The following is a 22,619-nucleotide window of genomic DNA, read 5'->3' as shown; positions in this document are numbered from 1 at the left end:
AACACGCCTTTAATGTTCTTTCGAAACAATTTTAAAGATGCTTAGGCAAAGAAATGTATATGGTGATTAAAAGTTTTTTTCTACTTGTGAGCAATAGGATGTTCGAATATATTTCCCACACTTTGACTTTTAACGTTTGTCAATTCTGAAGGTCATGTCAGTGAATGTATTCGTGTTGTTTTACGATAATGTACTCAAAAACTAACGGTTGTATATTGTGCAACAAGTGCGGTAAACGGCATTTGACTCACGAATTTATTTGACACGAGCGAAGCGCAGCGGAGCGAGTTTTTAATAAACGAGTGAGTTAAAAAGTTTACCGAACGTGTTGCATACTTTTCCTACCACCATTAGTTTTTGGGTACATTTTCGCAAAACACGAATGCATTCACTGACATGACCGTCAGAATTGACAAACGTCAAAATTCAAAGCGTCGGAAATATCTACGAAAACATCCGATTGCTCCCAAATCCGTGCGGTAAAATCCGCGGAAATGTCCGAAGTGGCTCGGAATCATGGGAAACGAAACTGACGTGGTAAAGTGACGCTTCCCGCACGCTAGATCGATGGGTAATTAGATATTTTACAGACGGGAGTAGAAAAACTTTTTCACTCACTCGTTTATTAAACACTCGCTCCGCTCGCGTCAACTAAACTCGTGAGTCAAATGCCGTTTACCGCACTTGTTGTATAATACACTACTGCCGCTTTATACTTAAACCCCAGCTCGTAAAGGGCAGATCTGTGTTGAGGCACAGTTAGCATATTCTCCCTAATATTTACATTGTGACTCTAAAATAAATTGTCTATTTTCAACCAAAGCAACAATTTAATTTTAGGGGGCACGTATATTTCCATAAGCCATAATAGTTGTTTTCTATTTTTTGAAGGAGTTGACGACCAAGGAGCGTTAAATATGGGTTAAACAATACGAGGCAAGTGACAATGCAGACATAATATGAGACTCACATGCTTATTACCATATAGAGTCTTACATAAAAGGTAAGTTCTTTAATTTAAATTTGAAATGTTACTATTGAGATTTGACCTTGGTAGTAAACTACAAGTGCTCCCTATTTATCTCAAGGTGCAAGTAGCTTTTCAGGAAGAGACGTCAGCAAAGACGTCAGTTTTAGCTGCTGGGTATGGTCAGCATATGACTGAGATTGGAAAAACTGCAGAGCTTTACCCAAACCAAATATATACACTTCAGCAGCTTTCGACACACCAGCTGTCGTCCTAATAACTTGTCTTTTATTTTGCAAGTAGTTGCAAAAGAAGGCTAGTGTACCGTCAGAGAGTCCAAAGTATTGCGCATACGTTACGTTACGTTAATTCACATTCGTCGCTCAGATTGTAATTTGCGTAAGCTGGAACAGACGCTGGTGACAACACGTGGAGCAAAAACGAAATTTGGACCTTTCGAAAGAACAGATTTTTCGTTTTTTTTCGATGTTCCATGAGGCGTATCCAAAAGGCGTATACTCACATTTATTTTAACAAATTTATAATGATATTTTTGATTTTTTTTTTGTATTTTCCGTCATTCGCTTCGTCATGTTACGATCGCACTAATTGACGTCGAAACGCGGAAAAAAAAGGAGTCTATCAAACTCGAAATTGCGAGCATACGGCTGACAAAGTGGAGACAATAGGACGGACGGTGGAGCGAAATCCAACAATAACCTCGGAAAATCGCGCGATAATTATGTCTAATTGTGTGAAACCATTCCGGCGTAACTTGGAAACGCTCGCCGCCGAGCGCAAATAAATGAAAAGTGAGCAAGTGGAAAATACAGGGGAATTTGTCAAAACGCTTTGTGCGATGAAACCGGGTATACTGTAATTTACCCGCCGTGACGGAGTCCGGTTGAATTTTGACGATTGTTTTGATTTGCCGATCCGCCTAATTGTATCATTTAAATTTTGTACCACAAGCAAGTATTGAAGATGTTAAATTGTCACATTAATTCGCATTAGTGTGTTTTTTATAAATCTTCCTAAAACAGTCCCTACTTGAGGTGTCCAGCGACAAAGAAGAATTATAATTTTAAATGTGTTTCTGTTTCTAAAATCGATATCTGGTTAAAGTGGATCCATAAAATTGACATTCGACCGTAAATTATTTAACTACGTGACATAGTTGCGAATGGTGTCGAAGAAAGAAAAACGCAGAAATATCGTGGGGTCCCAAAAAGTCTACTTGACATGCCCCATGCAAGAACAAGATATTTGAAAGAAATCCAAGAAATTCCTGCTCAAAACGTCCCCATCATACATTTAGATGAGACCTGGATTGATAGGCATGATACTGTCAAGAAGGGATGTGCCAGTTTCGCGAGGCATCTTTGTTACTTAGTGCAAAAGATGTCAAACAAGCAACTACCACGAGAACATGACAGCAGACATCGCCAGCTACCATTCTAGCGGAAGAATACGCTCAAAATTTGTTCATAAATGTGCCATAGAGCAAGGATGTAAAGTTGACCGTCTTCCGCCATATCACTGCAATTTTAATTCGATATGGGGCACCTGAAACCCAGTTTAAGAAGAAACAACATCATCATCGTCCGCCGAAATTTAGTTCTAAGCAATAGAATTAATTAGTAGTGAAGTAAAATAAATACATGCTTGTAGTTGGAAAAAAATTATAGAACTTGCCATCGAATGTGCGGGACGAATCCAGTGACCACAATAATAATTTTGATGTGGAATAACTTTTTTTATAAACATTATTTTAAGGCTTATTTTACTCCTTCATTTATATTTATAATAAATATTTTCACTGCGCGGACCAATAATAATCGAGGAATCTCACCGATAAAACTCTATACAAATCTGCCAGCTCTTAGCATTTGTATGCACGAAGGATCGAAGTACGGTTGGGGAACGTCATTGTGGAATTGCGAATCTATTTATTGAGTGCAATTATGATGTGAAAACGGTATATCGTTGGGCAAATTATTCGAAAAATTCGGGAGTATCAAAATCATCCATTCGGCCGTCCGTTATGCAATTAAACCGCCCTTGCCTGCGGCAGATATTTTAGCAATCGGTGCTCAGTTTTAAAAGAAAGCGGAACGTGAGCAAGATCTACAAGTAACACTTTATTTCGCTCAACAGGCATTTTTCTAAATACCATTGGAGATAGTAAGTAAATTATTTAACGTCGAATATAAGCTTTTTAACGTCGGAACATTAATTACTAAAGGGTGATTCAATAAATGTTTTCACATTAAAATAATACAAAAAAACTCAGAAGAATATGAAAATATACAAACATTTTTATTTGCCATTTTAGATTAGTGTATTACAATTAGGTATGAAAGATGATGTCATTCAAATCACTTTTTGACACAATTCAGGTTCTATGCCGACTATTTCGCGTCTAATCTCCTGTTTCAGCTCTGGAATAGTGTTTGGTTTATTTCTATACACTGTGCTTCTTAGATCCCCAAAAAAAAATATATATAGAGGAGTAAGATCACATGAACGCCGCGGCCAATTGATATCGCCGTTAGGTGAGATAATCCGACCAGGAAACTTGCCCCGCAGCAATTGCATCGTTCCTCTGGATGTGTGACAAGTGGCTAAATCCTGTTGGAGCCACAAATCTTCAATGTCCATACCTTCCAACTGCTCCCAGAAAAAATCAGATATCATGTTTCGATAGCGAACACCATTAACCGTAACAGCGTTCTCCGCATTATCCTCAAAAAAAAGGGCCAATTATTCCTCCGCACCAAACAGTCACTTTTTGAGGATGCATTGCTTTTTGCTCAATCTCTCTTGGATTTTCTAATCCCCAAATACGAGCATTGTGTTTGTTTACAAAACTACCATCGTGAAAATGTGCCTCATCGCTAAAGATGATTTTCATATTCATTCTGCAAACACGCGGCGCTGTTGATGATCTCGAGGTTTCAACTCCTGAGTTATTTGGACTTTATATGGGTGTAGATGCAAGTCTTTTGTTCAAATTCGCTGTGTGGTTGAATACGTAAGGCCCACTTGCTGCGATCGATGACGAATCGATATGTTCGATATATCGATATATCGATATATATCGATAATTTTGTTTATGTTTCGAGGTTACAAATCTCATATGATAATAAACAAATACAGTGGCGTTTCAAAAATATTTCAGATTGTAATGTGGAAACTCTTATTGAATCACCCGTTATATCCATCCTTCGCAGAATGCAATAATGCAATTTAATATCTTTAACAAACAAACAGCAAAGGATGTAATAAAAGTTACAATAGTTGATGTCGGTTTAGTAATCTGTGTACAAAAACTTATTTGGTTAGTTGTAGTTAACTTATTATTAGTTGGTTAATTTATTTTTTTTTATGAAATTTACTGAATCTGAAACTAGACAAAGCAACAGTTTCGTAAAGTCTTACCCAACTACGATCATTATGCAAATGGTGACTGGTACGGTGACGGTCTGCACGTCATACGACTCTTCCGTGTACACGGTAAAACCTTCGCTGACCACCGATCCCCTGGGCTCCATACCTTCGAGTTGCAAATTTTCCTGGAACAAGTCGTTTTTACGCCAACCTAATATCAGTCCCGACGCAATCGGGCAACGTGGCGTTTCAAAAAGATAATCTTCGTTACGTTCGTGTTCGAAAATTGTCGAATATCCCCCCGGCTCAGCACTAATTTGGTCTTTCAATAAACTCGGCAGTATCTGTGATTTTCCGCGTGTCGGGAAATCATTCGTCGTCCGGATTTTATTGAGTGAAGCGGAACGTTGTTACGCGGTGTGGAGTTTAGATTTCCCGCTTTCGGTTTACCGGTTGTGTTCCCCCTCCGGTGACGTCTATCCGGGGAGATTTTATGCACCACGTACTTAACAGTTAACGGTCTGACGAACAATGCCGGACGATAGACACGACGTCAGCTCGGCAAGTGTTACGCTTGCAACAGCTCCCCTTCCATGCTTAACTTTTACTTTTTTTAGTCACTTTTTTTTAAAATTATGTTGAGGAAATGAGATATCTAACTACACTTTCATTTTCATGATCTTATAATTATAATATAATTATTAATAATATAATTAATTAACATTTTGTTCCAGACCAGCGTCTGCACCTAAAGAAAAAGAAAGGAGACTTACTCTATTCCGTGCTACCAAAATTGAAATTGAACCTGCCCGGAAATGCCATCCATTGCAGTATTAATCTCAGTGGAAGTAAACTACGTATTCACTACTACACCTACGGACAGAATGCACTTTGATCAGTCAGTCTGGGTACCCGCTTTATAGATAATCTGAGCATTTGAGGATAAGAAGAATTTCTGTCTTCTATCCCGAGATATGGCGGTCATCATCATCCTCCAATCTCTTGCATCCACTGTTTTATGCCTTCTGCTTCCAGTTGCCCGCTATTTTTCTCAGGTCGTCTTCCCATCTTGTTGGGGGTCTGCCCCCTATTTCTTTTATTTTATCTGGGTCTCCATTCTATCAATTTTTTTGCCTTGAGTATTTTTTTGGATTGGCGGAGGTCCGCGGGTCTACTTTTGGAAGCGAATGATATAAAACATTATCGGGAAGAGTACGTCGTAGAGGTACTTCAGGACAATAGTACAGACAGAACAAACGCTCAAAAAAATTGTATGATAACATCATTGAACGATAAAAATATAATCACACTCACCAACATACCTAACAATATATATACATCAAAAAACATCCCACCAGAATGATTAACATCGACACATACCTCTACCTAAAAAGAACAATCCTAAATCAGGAAACCACTACAGATTCATAAGACTCATGAGCCACCCCTTAAAAGTCCTACTGAAAATAATCCAAAATAGATATATCCTGAGAATGCGAAGAACAATTGGATAATTCACACTGTGCTTTATAGACGATCAAAAAGTATCTGATAGAGTCCAGCAGACGTAACTCATAGATGAACTGAAGAACATTCAACTTGGTGACAATGATATAACGCTCATCAAAAAAATATACTGGAATCAAACAGCCACTGTAAAAATAGACGGAACGGAAACAAAAAGAGTACCAATCCAGCAAGGTGGTAGGCAAGGGTGCGTACTTTCACCTGCCCTCTTCGATTTATATTTACACATAATATTTCATAGCGCCCTTTGGGAAAAAGAAGATGGTATTAATATAGGAGATATAGCAATCATGCCTGAATCCCTGGAAGACCTATAATTACGGGTGAACATGCCCATAACGAAAGCATTAAAATGGTAATCGCAATGAATACCGTAAAAACTAAATCAACGTCAGCTGATGATACAAAGAAAACCCATTGAGTGTGTGGAAAAATATAAATATCTACGAACTTACGTAACTTCAGACATAGACCAAGACGAAGAAATTGCGAGGTAGTTTTTCTTAAGATTTAAAACACGATTGAGCGACAAAAATCTATGCCTTAAAAGTAAGATTAATGTTTATTGAGTGCTACGTGTGGTTGCAACTACTGTATGGAGTAGAAACTTGAATTCTCAATGTGTCTGTGTCACAGAACCTTAAAAACACCCTAGAGTGCCAGAATTACTAATGAGGAAGTGTTAAGAAGAATAGGACAAGAAGGGAAATTAATGATTACGATCAATCGAAGAAAAACAACTTATCTTGGCCATATTCTAAGAAATAATAAGTACGAACTATCATGCGGGGACGAGTAGATTAAGAAAATGGTATAGGAAGAAAGACGCTGGAAGAAGAAGAAGAAGAATTTTTTGTATGACATATATTATTTTAGTTATTGGTCTCACTAACTGTTTGGTACCAGGTTACTTCTTGTAGTTCCCAGCATTGGTTTTCCATTTTTATTTGATTTACTCTCAACTTATTTCCGGACTTTTTAGACAATGTAAGCGTTTCCGAGTCGTATGTGATCACTGGAAAAATGCATTGGTTCCAGACCTTTTTCTTTAAGGTCCATATCAGAATATAATTTGCCAAATACAGCCCAACTCAAACCTATACGGAGTTGAATTTCGCAAGGCTGACTATTTTTAATCTCACCTCCCAGATAAGTATAGCTATAAACCTGACGTATCTCGTACCAGTCTATTTTCATATTTTTACTTGGAACTATTGGTCATGTATTCAATTTTTCGAAAATTAATCTTTAGACCTACTTTTCGAGAGCACTATTTCATCGTTTTCCTTTCCTTTGTCGGTCTAGTTCTTTCGTTCTTTAAGTTTAACTTTACTGTGGCTCTCACTGCTCTATGATCACTCCCAATGCCAAATTGATTTAACACCGCCACATCTGTTACATATCTTTAGTTTTTTGTTAAGAAGAAGTATACTTCATTTTTCGGGTTCCAATTTGGGCTTGCCCATGTCCATCGTCTATGTAATGTCGACAAAAATCTTGAACTGGATCCTTCCTGAGGTAGTCAAGGCACAATTTGGTTGTGAGATCCAGAAAGCCCCAGAAGCAAAAGTGGATTCTCGGTCACGCTTATAGGAATACTGATAGGACACTCCTATCTGAGAAGACACCTCGATATCACATATGTTTAGAAGAAGAGGAAACTGCAGCTCATCTCCTAACCTAGGAAGCAGCCGATTAAGAGTGTTAGGAGCACTTTCTCGACGTTCCTATCCTGGCGACCCTGCATAGGAATGCAGCGCATATAGAATTAGAATAGAACAGAACTAATACTATTTCCAGGGCCAGTGAAAAATACATTAAACCATCCATTTCTAAAATCACCCTTAACGCGCGATAAAACTTTCCCCGGAGGAAACAACGGATCCGTAACTTTCTAAAAAAGAGTCCTTTATCATTTTACCATTATCGTCACACGTGAATTACGCGGTAACGGACTTCTAAAGCCCCGTCGCCCAATAAAACCGGCAGCCATTTAATCGCCACCGTCATTTTTCACCCGCTCTCGCATACTAAACACGATATTAATTCAATAAAAAAACGTCAAGCGTGTAATTCCGGGATAACGGGCGAATTGATGAATGGGGAGAGAGACCTGGGGCGGCCGCCGCCGCCGCCAGCCGTTGCGGTGACGGCGGTAAATAAATATCGAGAGGTATTGAGGGCCAGCAATTACTTTTTTTTTTCGTAGATGATAGCCCGGTTGACGCCGAACCGAGATAAGCTCTTTGTTACGGCTTCGTTTGGGTGATAGGGTTGGGGCGTTAATAACCTATCAAACGGCGAACGCTTTCCCTTAGATCCCCGCTAAAAAATACTTTCGTGGTGTGGGTGCTACGAGGTCTGAGGAATCAGCGATAATATGAAAACTATATATAAAATCCTAACATACTTTTATGTAAGTTAAGTGTTTAAAGTCAATTTATACATTGATGATGGACGAGCTTTACGACGATGTGAGATCGACGTTTGACCGCAAATAACACTGATTTACAAAATTAAACTTTATTTTGAAAACTGATTTTATATCACTTTAGTAGGCTGATTTCAAAAATTCTATGCAGTTATTTGCATCGCGTAAGGTTTCTTGCAAATATAATTTATTTCTTTAATCAGTAAAAAAGTGGAATCCTATTTTGAAAAAAGTGAAAAAAAAACTTTGTTCAGCGAGTGAAATCCACGTTTTTTTGCCAGAAAGTTTGTTTTTAAGTTCAAATCCCATTTTAACATCCAGCAGTAGTCCGCCATCAACTTTTTGCCCCATCTGATTTGGTATCGCCGTTCCATTTCTATAATTTCCTGGTCAAATCCCTCCCTCTGTTCCTCGCAAACTGCTCCATGATTTTCAGGTAAATAGTATGAAAACAGGAAATGCACTTTTAAACCCATTACTTCTTACAACATGAAACCCAGGCGTTTTCTCGACATTGGTTATTGGGTTTCGAAAATCCTTATCTTTGCATAATGCTCTTATCTGCGGCCCGACAAAAATACCTTTTTGCCTTTGCCTTTGCTTAACTACGACATAACTACCACAGATATCACAAAAGTTGTTTGGATTGTTCATACGCGACAAAGAAATCGCAGCAGCACGAAGACCAATACAACCAAACTGCGCATAAGCAGATTACAACGCTGTATCGACGCTTCTGCGCCAACTCTGTTGCTTTACAGAGAAATCTGCCGGTGTTGCCAAATCACATTTAATTTCATAGAAATCAATTCATTCAAAAATCGTGCCTAATATAGAACAAAGAAATGACGTGATAGAATAAAAATAAGGAGCTTTTTTTGGAAAACCTGCCCCAAAAATATGCAAAGAAGCAAACAGCTTCCAAACATCAAAATCACTGTGGACCTGTGTAATTCATCTTCTTCCAGACATATGGATAATTATTTTACTCGCTACGCTGCTTTTGAAAAAAAAAATATTAATAGCTTTCTTTTCCATCGATCGTGCTATAATTTTCTAACCATGATGTTAGGTTAACGTTGAAGGAACAGATCTACTGGTCCGGAATACAAACATGTACAATATGAATTGCTTTGTTTTCACCCTTATCCAAATAAAGCTCGTGTAATTCAATATTTGTGTGTGCAGAGAAAAAATAGACCAAAGAAATGTCCGGAAGACAAGCTATTATCTTCATTCGGGTTTAAAGGCCGTCGTCGATTGGAATTACTTCCTAACGTTTCGCTAGCACGAGTGGCGAGCTTCTTCAGAGGTCCTTCCATCTCCGATGTTGGACGTAGACTGACGATTTCTCCTGCGCAGGTTGTATTTATGCCGATTGGTGGAGGGCGGGGCTTGTTCCGCTTCGGTTGGTCTCGGGATATCGATCGGTACTGCTCGGGCGTTCCTAAGGATCGGGTTCCAGATTTGGTTGAGTCTAAGGGTCTCCTCCTTTCGGTTGAAATTGTGTGGGTGTTTTTGAATCTCAATGGCTTCCCTGACTAGTCTGTTGTGATAGCCGTTGACCGATGCTAGTAACTTACAGCTCTCAAAGTGTATCCTGTGTTCCCCGCTGCCCAGTGCGTGTTCAGCCACTGCGGACTTCTCTGTATGTCCTAGCCTGCAGCTTGCTTTATGCTCCTTAAGTCTCGTTCCCATTGATCTCTTGGTAGTTCCGATGTAGACCTTTCCGCATGAACACGGAATGCGGTAGACTCCCGCAGCTGAAAGTGAGCCCCTCTTGTCCTTCGCTGACCTGATGGTCTGCTGGATCTTCTTTGTAGGCTTAAAGATTGTTTTGATGTCGTGTCTTTTCAATACTCTGCCAATCCTGTCGGTGACACTCGGAATATACGGCAGATATGCGTGGGAGGTGGAGGGTCGTTGTTCGGTATCCCGTGATCTTGATGATCTTGAGTTCATTGATCTCTCGATCTCCCTCTTACTGTAGCCATTTGCCTCGAACGCAGTTTTTAGGTGTTCAAGTTCCATCTGGAGGTTCTCCGGTTCGCAAATCCTTCGGGCTCGTTCTGTCAGGGTTCTGATAACCCCATACTTTTGACTTGGGTGATGGTTGGATAGAGCATGCAGGTATCTGTCCGTATGGGTCGGTTTTCTGTAAACTGTGTGGCCCAGCTTGTTACCTCGCTTCCTCACTAGTACGTCCAAGAATGCAAGTTGTTGGTCATTTTCAGTCTCCATAGTAAACTGGATGCTGGGATGCTGACTGTTGAGATGCTGCAGAAAGTTGTTGAGCTTGTCCATACCATGTTTCCAAATCACGAAGGTGTCATCCACGTACCGGAACCATGTTGCTGGCTTGTACTCTGAGGACTCGATCACTTTTTCCTCAAAGTGTTCCATAAATAAGTTGGCTATAACCGGGCTTAGTGGGCTTCCCATTGCCACTCCGTCCACCTGTTGGTAGAAGTTTCCCTTCCACACGAAATAGCTACCGGTCAGACAGACTTCAAAAAGTTTGCAAATATCGACAGGAAATATCCTGTTCACCAGGTCCAAGCAACTCTTCAGAGGTACTTTGGTAAACAGTGAGACAACGTCGAAGCTCACAAGGATGTCGTTTTGTTCAATATTGATATCTTGAATCTTGCGCACGAAGTCGGTGGAGTCCTTGATGTAACTGGTGCCGTGTCCTACGTGTGGTTGAAGCAGCGATGCCAAGTGTTTAGCCAAGTAATACGTTGGTGATCCGGGTGCGCTAACTATTGGTCTTAACGGGACATCTACTTTGTGTATCTTAGGTAGTCCATAGAGCCTTGGTGGAACAGTCTCCGTCTTCACAATGCGCCTCTTGATTTCTTCTGATAGTGATGATGACTTGATGAGCCGGTTGGTAAGACGTAGTCTAACTTGCGTCGGATCCTTTTTCAGGGGTTTGTAGCTTCCCGGGTCCAAGAGTTCCTCAATCTTCCCTTCGTACTCCTCGGTCTTCAGAAGAACGGTTGCGTTTCCTTTGTCCGCTGGGAGTATGATGATACCCTCATCAGTGTTCAGGCTACGCAGTGCCAGTCCTTCACTTCTCGTCAGGTTAGTCTTGGGTGGTTCTGCCTTCCTGAGGATGTTGGCTGTCTCGATTCGTATTTCTTCGGCATCTTGGTCCGGTAGGTTCTTGATGGCTGCTTCCGTGCTGGAGATGATCTCTTCAATCGGAATGTGAATGTGAAATACAACCTGCGCAGGAGAAATCGTCAGTCTACGTCCAACATCGGAGATGGAAGGACCTCCGAAGAAGCTCGCCACTCGTGCTAGCGAAACGTTAGGAAGTAATTCCAATCGACGACGGCCTTTAAACCCGAATGAAGATAATAGCTTATCAACGGGCCGCGAAAGCCTTAACCAATTTGTCCGGAAGAAAGTTTTACTTTAGATTCTTTTGAAGGCACAATGGAAAAAAGTCGTTGGAAATATCAGTAGCCTTCCACAAAACATTTCCACATCACAATCGAATTAATTCAAATGACTCGAGGTTGTCCATTTGGTCGACATTGGAATTCCATAAACTGCTGACCTGCAGAGGTCTTAATATTTCGATTATCCGACAGCCTGTACTGGTGAAAATTAGGTACATTTAGTACGCCATCAGTATTTTGGATGCACTTTCTGAGGTGACGCGTCCGACGATGTGTTTTTTTGTTATAATTATTTGAAATCAGACAGTAACTTCTCAAGAAATTATTACAGATTAAGTCGACTTGCTGACTATTGCTGGGTGTATCAAGATACTATTTTATTTTTACGTCGGTCTTACATCTAAATTGAAGTAAAGTTAAGTTGAGTGAGAGAGAGACCCAAATCAGTTCGAGGATATCTCAAATGGTCGATCTGAGAATGACTGACTCTCAGTTTATGGTAATAATTCGTTATATTTATGTTTATTATATATTAGTTGACTTTTTATTTGGAAAACCTAGACTTTTACTAATGTAATTTTTTATTTAATTTATTAGATATATTGCATTCTCCTTAAATTTAGTAAAAAAGGCTCCATTGGAGTGGAAATCCCTTCAAATAAATTAACATTTAAAACATTTTAATGGAGGTGGCCTTTGTCGCCGATTTCTTAGGATTAAAGGAAAACCGCATTGCCGAGTGCCACGGTAAATATTTCGCATTAATTCTATTCTTACCGCAGACGACTTTGTGCTCGAGCTGTCCGCCTCGCTGTCGTAATCCTCGCTCATCTGTTGAGCCCTCCTCATTCTTCTTTCGGCTCGCCTTTTGGCAACCTGAGAAAAACCAACTATTATTATTATCCACCCAGCGTTATAACATCGATATCAGTCACAACCACCTCTTTCAAAATTACCAGCAAGCTTATCCACATCGTCGTCTTTACAGATTAACATTTTCGCTTTCGCTGGGATTAGAACGCTTACTCGGTTATTCAGACTAAGGGAAATAATGAACTATAATTTTTGTTAACAAAATACGTTTTGCAGTTCTGTGGAATACGATTTTTTCCCAAATCCTATTTATTTGCATCTCAGAAACCCTCATTTCGGCTTGAGTGATAACGGCATACATTTGTTTCAAAACTTCTTCAAAAGACTCAGAGTATACAGTGTGTCCAAGATAAGGATGCAGAGCATGGGGATCTCGGAAACTATAAGAGATACAGTGTCGGTTAAATTAGACAAAAGTTGCGCATTTTGATACCGAACAAGATCCCGTTTTACAAATTTGAAAATTCCAAGCCGTTCCGGAAATATCCGAGAAAAACCGAAATATTGCGATTTCGTTTTTATTATTTTTTTAAAGCTATTTGAAAAGATATGATAAAACGGAAAACACTTTTCCATTGGCACTTTTTAATCTCTCCAAATTGACGTTAAAAAATTTTCATTACAGCGTTTCGATTCCATGGAACCACCATCAACTTTGATTTTTCTTATGGGACGGAAAAAAAGTACACACAGTATTAGGTTGTGCTTTTCATTGCGAATTCAACGATGTACGATACAATACGGTTACTTATGTTTTTATCCAGAAAAATGGCTTTTTAATACATTTCAGCATTTAAACTCTAACTGTTCATTTAACATAACAACTAAATCCAACAAGTTAATGAAAAACAAATTCTATAACAAATGTTCGAATAAATGACCTCCATTTTCTAGGCATAAGTACGCCCGTCTCACGGTAGACTCCAAAACACGGCTTAACATTTCAGGAGTAATTTTATTAAACGCTGCTCGTACTGATTGACGTAATTGTTCCTCGTTGTCAAAACATTCTTTGAATACCTCATTTTTTATGTAGCCCCATAAGAAAAAGTCCAAGGGAGTTAAGTCCGGGGACCTTGGAGGCCAAGGTGTTTCACTGTAAGTCCCAATGTATTTTCCATCAAACCGTTCAGTTAAATATTGGCGAACTTCTCTGGAGTTATGGGCTGGGGCACCATCTTGTTGGAACCAGCAGCGTTGCACAGCGCCTAGCGGTAAATCATCTAAGGCATCTTCTAAATCGTGCCTCAAGATGTCAAGGTACCGCTCGGAAGTTAAGGAATTATTATAGAAAATAGGGCCTATAATCTTGCTACCAAAAATCCCACACCAAATATTAAACCCAAAGCGAACTTGATGTCTGGATAGTCTATTAACACGTGGATTTTGTTGCGACCAATAGTGTGTATTGCGCCTGTTATAAATACCGTTATTGGTCACCATACTTTCATCAGACCAAATCACTTTATATGGAAAATTAAAACTCTCATCACACATCCTGGTATACCACTCACAAAAATGTCTACGTCGTTCGTCGTCACCCGGTTTTAATCCTTGACATATTCTGAATTTGTAAGGCTTAAATTCATTTTTCCTTAAAATAAACTGAGCTGTAGATTTAGCTACCCCATTCTGGTCTTCAATTTCTCTGGTAGAAGTTTGTGGATTTTCGATAACAGATTGTAGAACAATGTATTGGTTTTCTTCATTGGAAGGTTTTTGTCGGGATAATGCAGGCTTCTTAAATGATCCATATTCTTTCAGATTAAAGAACAAACGCCGAAAAATACTCTTGTCAGGTTGTCTCCGCTCTGGGTATTTGTTACAATACATACGCTCGGCTTCCACACAATTTCTTTGGCATCAGATGTAGCAAGACAGCATATCACATTTTTCTTCGTTTGTAAAATTACCTCCCTCCATTGTAGAACAAAATAAATTAGAAAAAGACAACAACAATAAAAATACAAAAACAATAACTAAAGGAATAAACTTATGATCGACTGATAACAAAGACAAATAACATTAATGTGTCATTGAAATTGACTGGATGTCATTTTGTCATGGCTTACTCCATTTAAATGCTGAAATGTATTAAAAGGCCATTTTTCTGGATAAAAACATAAGTAACCATATTGTATCGTACATCGTTGAATTCGCAATGAAAAGCACAACCTAATACTGTGTGTACTTTTTTTCCGTCCCATAAGAAAAATCAAAGTTGATGGTGGTTCCATGGAATCGAAACGCTGTAATGAAAATTTGTTAACGTCAATTTGGAGAGATTAAAAAGTACCAATGGAAAAGTGTTTTCCGTTTTTTCATATCTTTTCAAATAGCTTTAAAAAATAATAAAAACGAAATCGCAATATTTCGGTTTTTCTCGGATATTTCCGGAACGGCTTGGAATTTTCAAATTTGTAAAACGGGATCTTGTTCAGTATCAAAATGCGCAACTTTTGTCTAATTTAACCGACACTGTATCTCTTATAGTTTCCGAGATCCCCATGCTGTGCATCCTTATCTTGGACACACTGTATTTTACCAATACCTACTCATGCTATATCGTCAACAAAGGTGTCGCTCAAGGTAGTATATTGGTAGTACATTCTAGCTAATGACCTCCTTTTTCCTTATTAATTCCTCATTAATAAATCCCGTTGTAAAACTTTAGTGTAAAAGAGACATATTGACCACTCTCGTTGAACTGAAGCTAGCCCACTCACGTATCTAACTTATTCTCTGCTTCCGGTGTTTATTGGCTTGCTCTTAGGCAGAAGGACTATACTTTACTTCAATTTAGGAAAATTTGATCACATATCAGATACGTTCTGTCAGTCACGTTGGCGAAGAGAGTTTTCAGTCGCAGCTCTTACTCATAGTTCACAAAACGGTTACCCTTAAGGAGCCGAAATATTTATACGCTGGACTCGTTCACTCTTCAAATATTCACACCAGGAAAACATGTTACAGAGATTATAATAATAATATAAACTTAAATCGTATATAATGCAAGTTTTCCCACGTGATTTCCCTTTCCTTTAAGTTATATTCACTCACATTAACTCCCTGCAATTTTATTTTGTTTGTTATTAAAAGAAACAGTAGTTTTTTTATAGTATTTGTAGCTTGTGAGATGTTTTCTTTTCTTAATAATGTTTAACACTGTTGAGGCTGTATTACAGCAACTTAGTTCATTTACTTAAGTGTAATCTTTTTATTATTATTATTATGTACGAATAAAAAACTTTGTCTAAAACGTCCGATAAATGTAAACAATTTCCTTTATAAAAGGTATCAAGTTGAGCAAAGTACCAATAATAATGGGAAACGTCTCATGAAGGACTATTGCTTGAAAGATATTTATAAACTTATCCTTTGAGACTATCTGCACAAATAGTTGTTAAAGCAGGTTTAATCAAACAAGAGCTTGATGAAATTTCCCTTCAAAAGCATTACGGACTTACCCCCGGACACCACCGGCACAAACAAAGGTTGGCGTAGATCCATTTGAAAGATCTCGCCATCACGTCGCCGATGTTCGATAGATAGAGAAGAAACAGTGGCATCCCGATGATCGCGTAGACTATTGAAGTAATTTTCCCTTGAGGCGTGTGTGGCCATATGTTGCCGTAACCTGCGGAAAAATCAAGATCGATTCCATAGGATAACGTTCTCCGCCATCATCGAACACCTCCAGGGGTTTCGAATTCTGTTTACGGCGGAGTCTAAAAGCATAACGGTCGATTTCGATATCGGGTTTCGGTTTTTTTTTTCGCCAACGTCGCCGGCCGTCGTCGCGTGTCTTCCAGAGCAGAGAAGGCGCTTTTTTCGGCCCCCGCTAGTAATTAAAATTAAAGTGCACTTAACGCCGCTACGCTGACATCGCGACGTTCGAGAAATCAGGTGCGGGATCAAGGTTGCGCATTTTCGTCTTGTTGCTAAAAAGCTTTGAAACATATTTATTCGCTTATTTTTGAATTTTTTTCAGTTTTCATAGTTTTTTTGTTACTTAATTTCTAAGATTTTTTTTTTGTTTCTTTTACATACCCGATGTATATTTTTTGTATATTACGATATATTTGGTTATGTCCGATTGAGATTTGTGAGAATGTAAAAAAATATTCTAAAACTTCCATTAATACGTATATCAATTTTTTACCAGCACATTTATTATTAAACCTATATTATCATTTTTTACCAGTATATTTTTTCCTGCCTCCTTTTCGTTGCTTGTTGATGTAAATATTTCTCACAACACATTTGATAATTTATTTGTAAATAATTTCTCGTATCTTTCGACCTGCTACCTAGCTAAACAATAATGCGAATACTAATTTGCATTGACAGTTAAATTTCGTTACGCGGGTAACCTAAATACCGACAAGCCCCGGCGGTGCATCTGGTCCAAAATTACCCGCTGACCCGAACAAGCTTTGTTAATCGAGAGAAACGGATAACGAAGACCACTAAGCCAGAGCTACATAGGCGATTTATTTGCGTCACTTCGGTGCAACCTCACGCTACCCCGTGACGTCACCTGGCCCGTTCCAAACAAGTTTCATGCGTTATTTGTTACGTGTTACACAGTGCTAGTTCCCGGGCTAGCCAGTATACAATAGCTATACTTCGCGGGTGGGAAGAAATATAGGCAACTGGTCACTTCCTTACACGAAGAAAGCATAAAATGGCGGCAATCTTTTTTTTGTGTGCTGAGCTTTTGAAGAAATTGAAAGTGACTTGAAAAGAAAAACCACTTCCACTCTTGGCGAGGATAGTAATCCGATAGTTATGTCTAAACGATAACAGTTACTTTCTCAACTGACCTGCTAACTCACACCATGTAAATTTCACTTTAGTTTTGGTTAGTAGTTCTATATCCCCAGGCCCCTACTGGAAATCTACAGCTTTTCATACAATAAATTCTATTACTAAAGAATAGAACTATTTTATGAAAGGAAAAAGAGGAAAGTATAAAACAACACAATATTAAAATAACGGAGTTTGTTCCTTTGGTCCGCTTAGGCAAACTCCGCACTGCTCTTTTAATGTGCGAATCTCTCGCCAAAGCTAAAATTCTACCACGCTGTAACCGACACTTATCAGCATTTGACCTATTTCGACTTACTGTTTGAGGTTAACGCGTTCCATTCAATTGGCCTCTCCCGCTCCCATCGAAGGCGTATTTTTCACCCCTTACTCGCCGATCTTACATATTTCGTATGTATTAAGAGTAGCCGCCGAAAAACAAGCCCCCCCGCTTCCATGTATCAATGTCGCGTGTTAATAAAACTGATGTCTCTTGAAAATAAATCACCCCCGTGGGTGTTTGGGGGGGCCGAGGAGGACGGCCCCCCAATCCGGCGGCACCGCGACTCACTTGTGCGAGTATCTCGCATAATTTACGGCCTGTGTGTGTCGGTTACGTGACCCAGATTGTTAATGCCCCTGTGAAGTTGAGCAATTAAAAGAGGGAACATGTTACACGGGCGTAGATACGGGCAGGGACCTTTTTACTATTTTTTTTTTCACGTCTCGTCGTCGTATCGTCCTTTTGTCATTTCGCGAGAGTCTATATTTGCATGGAACACGATCCGGCCCTTCAAAAGGGCCGGACTTTCGTTTTTTTGTTCGCTTGAACGTCGCGCGTAGCTTAAAGAAATGCGCTGTTTGGTGACGAAAAACTAGTCTCTCAAGATATCGATAAAAGAAATATTTGGAGCTCAGGTATTCACACTAGAGGAACCAACAACATTGAATGAATATTATATATTATAGTTTTATATAAAGATTAATAGTTTTGTTCAGAAAAGTAAAGAGCTCCAGGACACAATTGTATCGAATGTCCTTGAAAAGTCCAAAAGCCATTAGACGGAATATATTTTCTATCGCAAGCTTTGAAAATATCGTCCAATACATCTATTAAAGCAATTGATATACTAAGCCCTCTAGGAATCTACACTGAGTGTAGCCTCCTTTATACAAAAGAAGTTTGTTCTCCATGTGTCATTTTAAAGGAAAAACTTAGATCATTTTTATACAAATGGTTTTTTCTTTTTCTTCAAATGTCATGTCAATATTGAAGGTTGACTACTCCCATGTTCACGATGTCACTATATATTTCCCGAACTTGTGTAACATTGAATAATTCATCTACGTTAAAGCCTGTTCATTGTCTCAGATTTCTTAACTATGAAAGCCGCTTACGTCCTATCCACTTTTTTCCTGCTATTTTTTCGTTAAGGATAACTCGAAGAAAATCAAATCGAGTTCCTAGTTATTCAAGTTTTCTTTCACGTTATTCATTTCAGGTTCTTGTGGTCCAAGATATTTTACAAACTTTCTCTTGTTTTGATGTTTAGTGTATTATTTAAAACCAGCGACCTGAACTTCTGAAATGCATTTCTTGCTTGTTCTATGCGGCATATTATTTCATATGAATAAATTTTGAAACTCCCACCAACAGTTCTCCATTTAAAAGTAATAGGGTCTAGTCAACAGCTACTTTACTCACAGTCATATATTTAGTTTTATTTATGTTAATAGATAGACCCCAGTTTTAACAAGCGTCATTCACTCTGTTTTCTAAGTTTTACAGGTCTACGAGATTTGAACTGAGGTGGCTTTTACTTGATGAAAATCTATTTATCAAAATAAATAAGAACTAAAAGTTCAGATCTTCACGAAATTATATATTTTGACATGACAATTGTTTCGACAACACCGTGTCTTAATCAAACGTAATATTTACAAACTACCTGCTATTATATATACCGAAAAATGACCATAAAACCTTAATTACAACTTTTACATGTCTATATGTTTTTAAAAAAAGTATATTTTGAAGCAGTTGTTTCATATTTGAAAGTTCTTTGTGTACTGGTGTCGGTTATCGAAGTCGTAGCTGTGTTGTATCGCTCGGACGGAGGGCGGACTGAGCGCGTGTGAGTACGGCCCGCCCCCTTGGCGAGTAGTTCGTATACGGTTTCGTGGGTATTTTCTTTAAGACGTTGTGCCATATTTTATTCACTCTTAACCCTCCATCTCTCTTGTTAGAATTGTTTTATATTTGTGTATTTCGATGACCTCTCGATGTAGTCTTGCATAATGATGCTTGTCCGTGGACTATACTTCCGTGTTTTCAAATCTGATGTTGTGATGCCAACACCAGTACCGCAGTTGGATACTTTGGTGGCAAAACCACGGCTTAACAGCCTCCAAAATTAATTTATTTATTATTTAATTTTTTTGTTGGCAAGTCTAAATGCATTCTTATCTTTAAAAATAGTTATATAAAATGCAGGAAGTCCAAAATTATTTCATTAATAGTAATGTTGGATGGTTGACTAGATGTTTTACTTTTTAAAAAATATTTCATTTGCAATTTAATGTATTCGAAAGCAGACTATTGCCGGGATCGATTTACATTCGGCTTGCATACGTCAATCATGTCAATCACGTTAACGTAAGGCGTTTCGCAAAAGCCACTGGAGCTCGAAACATGACAAACACACTAATCTGTACCGCGCAGATATTGTAAAAGTTTCGGCATCAGCTTACGACTCCGGGTAACGATAATGCCTGGAGCAAACGGTCTAACTTTATCCCGGGGATTTATACCCACGAAATAATGTACACTATGGTTAAATATTAAAATAATTCCAACGTTGTTGCTTAACGTCCAAACGAACGGATCGCCAGCGTCACTATTTAAAAATGAACGATTTTCAAACGGCTAACAAACAAATTTCACGAAACTGTAACAGCTTGGTGTTCGAAAATCGTCGAAGTTCGACGGGGGTCCGTTTTGCAAAACCGAATAGGCCAATTTCGTGCAATTAGCGTTTGTTTATTTTTCATTGCACAACCAATAGACCGACGGGCATTTGGACAATACGTGCGAAAGACCAATAACCGATTTATACAGTAAATGAAGAGATCCTTGTATTTGTATTCATCGTTTGGATTTATTTTATTCCACCACTCCATTCAGAAAATGCAAACGTAAAGCTAAAGCTGGATTTGCTTACTTTATAAAAAATGAATTTAAGATTCAGGTTTTAAAAAATTTGTAATCAAGTTTTGTTAAAGTTGTTAAGTGGTATATGACGCTAAAGTTGATATTTAGTAATTTAATACTTTACTGAAAATTTCGAAGGAACATCCTCATTATACATATGTTATATTATAATTGTATATATTTTGATATTTACATATTTTATCATACCTACCCAACTAACATTGTTTAATAATGGTGACAGTTACTGTTATAAAAAAAATTGGTCTCATATAAAAGTTTTATTCCCCATTGATTTGCAACTAAGAGATTGTCGGTACCTTTATAAAGCAGAAATAAGTTTTACCGTAGCAAGCAATACATATTCCGTAAAGTCACTATAAATACTAAAAAGAACGTCCGTTTTTTCTCCTAACCTATTTCTATATCATTTATTTACAATATATTTTATTTCGTGTCTTTATGGTTGTATTTTGCTATTACTTTAAAGCATGTCGATTTCTACTTCGCCAATTATTATAAAAATGTAATATTAAATGATATTTTTGTTATTATTATTATTAATTCAAAAACACGGAAACTGTATGTAACAATTTGATATCTTACCCTTCCTAAAACCGAAACGCCCTCGTTTTGAGCACTTTAAAAAGTAAATTTTGGTAAAAGTCTGAGAGTTGTTTCATAATTTTTGTCTTCAATTAAAACACAAAAAATTCTTTAATAGTTTTTTCTTAAATATATGTTCAAGTTTCAAGAATATTGCTTAAAATGCGAATTTCTTCATTCTTTATGAAGATACTTGTGAGAATTAGGAAAAACAACAATGGCCGTCGTTTATAACAACGCCAAATATTTTAAAAATGTATAACATAGTAATATTGCCATTCAAATAAATCCTATAGTCCTATAGTCCTACCAGCTAATTATAAAAACCTTCATAATTGGTATAAAACTTAAAGTAACCGGAAAATCAACATTTCTCAGTTGTTATTTATTGTTAAACATAGTAACCTCAAATACAATACACAAATACACATGAAAAAGTATGTTTTGCAAATGTATCTGAACATATTGCCTATATAGATTAAATATGGTTGTTGTAGCTATGTTTTTTGGATTCTGTGTTCTACGGAGCTCGCTAATATAGACCGTCGTTTAACATGAAGATAATTTTTTATTTATTACTACCACTTGTAATCGCCTCTTGATGATGTGCCTGTTAAACATACAAAATACCCAACCACGTACCATATAACATCCACTTTTTTAAGATTTATAGGAATTTTTACGGAATAAGCTATAAAATCCCAGGTTTCATAAAATAATCCTGGTTTTAGGTTCAACGGAGCTACGAGCAATCTATCAACTGTGTTCCTTTCTCATTATGTTGCTCATATTTGGCGCATATTGGTCAGTTTTCGATATATCGTTTTGTTCGTAAACAATTATAAGGGCAACCGCACTAATAATAAACAAATACGTACAAGCTGTTTTTTTTTGCGAGCTAATTAACATTAATAATTATACCATTTTTGTGTAAAAAGAAATTTAATTTTAGTACGAAAGAGATTAGTGAATCAATGTGCTTTGCACTCAGGTTTAAGCACACAATTGAAGTCAATAGAACCTGGAGTTTCATGTATCCCTGCAAATGAAGGGATACGTTATTGATAATACTACTAGTTGTTCTGCAACTACTTGTAAAATATTGTAAAAAACCTGAACTTTGGGAGTACCTGAAGCAATACAATAAGAACATTCAATTTTATGAAATGATCATGACGTTTCCAGAACATACGTGGCATCCTAATATTCATTACAATATTTACATGTTGTAAAAAATCTCGTTGTCTGTTATATCTTCGTTAAATTCGTACATTTTCATGTTTTTGAATAAATAAAAATATAATGATATCAACCGGAGAGCGCTAATCAAAAATTGTGAGGTTAGAACGTTGATCAATTCAATAAATGAATTGAAATTAAGATCTATATAAAATACTG

General features: G+C 37.8%; 1 protein-coding gene across 2 annotated transcripts in view; it reads right to left on the bottom strand.

Annotated features, from left to right (window-relative positions):
• Positions 1-22,619, bottom strand: part of LOC132706444 (TWiK family of potassium channels protein 7) — a 66,021-nt gene that overhangs the window by 9,880 nt on the left and 33,522 nt on the right. For both annotated transcript variants that reach the window (XM_060677789.1, XM_060677790.1), the window contains exons 5-7: positions 16,066-16,235; positions 12,503-12,601; positions 4,409-4,542 (exon numbers count right to left, since the gene is read on the bottom strand). In XM_060677789.1, the coding sequence (XP_060533772.1) occupies positions 4,409-4,542; positions 12,503-12,601; positions 16,066-16,235 (403 nt within the window). The remainder of the gene's footprint in view (positions 1-4,408; positions 4,543-12,502; positions 12,602-16,065; positions 16,236-22,619) is intronic.

This window comes from Cylas formicarius, unplaced genomic scaffold, assembly GCF_029955315.1.
Source record: "Cylas formicarius isolate icCylForm1 unplaced genomic scaffold, icCylForm1.1 PGA_scaffold_8__14_contigs__length_24414737, whole genome shotgun sequence".
NCBI lineage: Eukaryota > Metazoa > Arthropoda > Insecta > Coleoptera > Brentidae > Cylas > Cylas formicarius.
The sequence above is the reverse complement of the archived record's forward strand: the minus strand, read 5'-3'. Positions and strand labels throughout refer to the sequence as shown.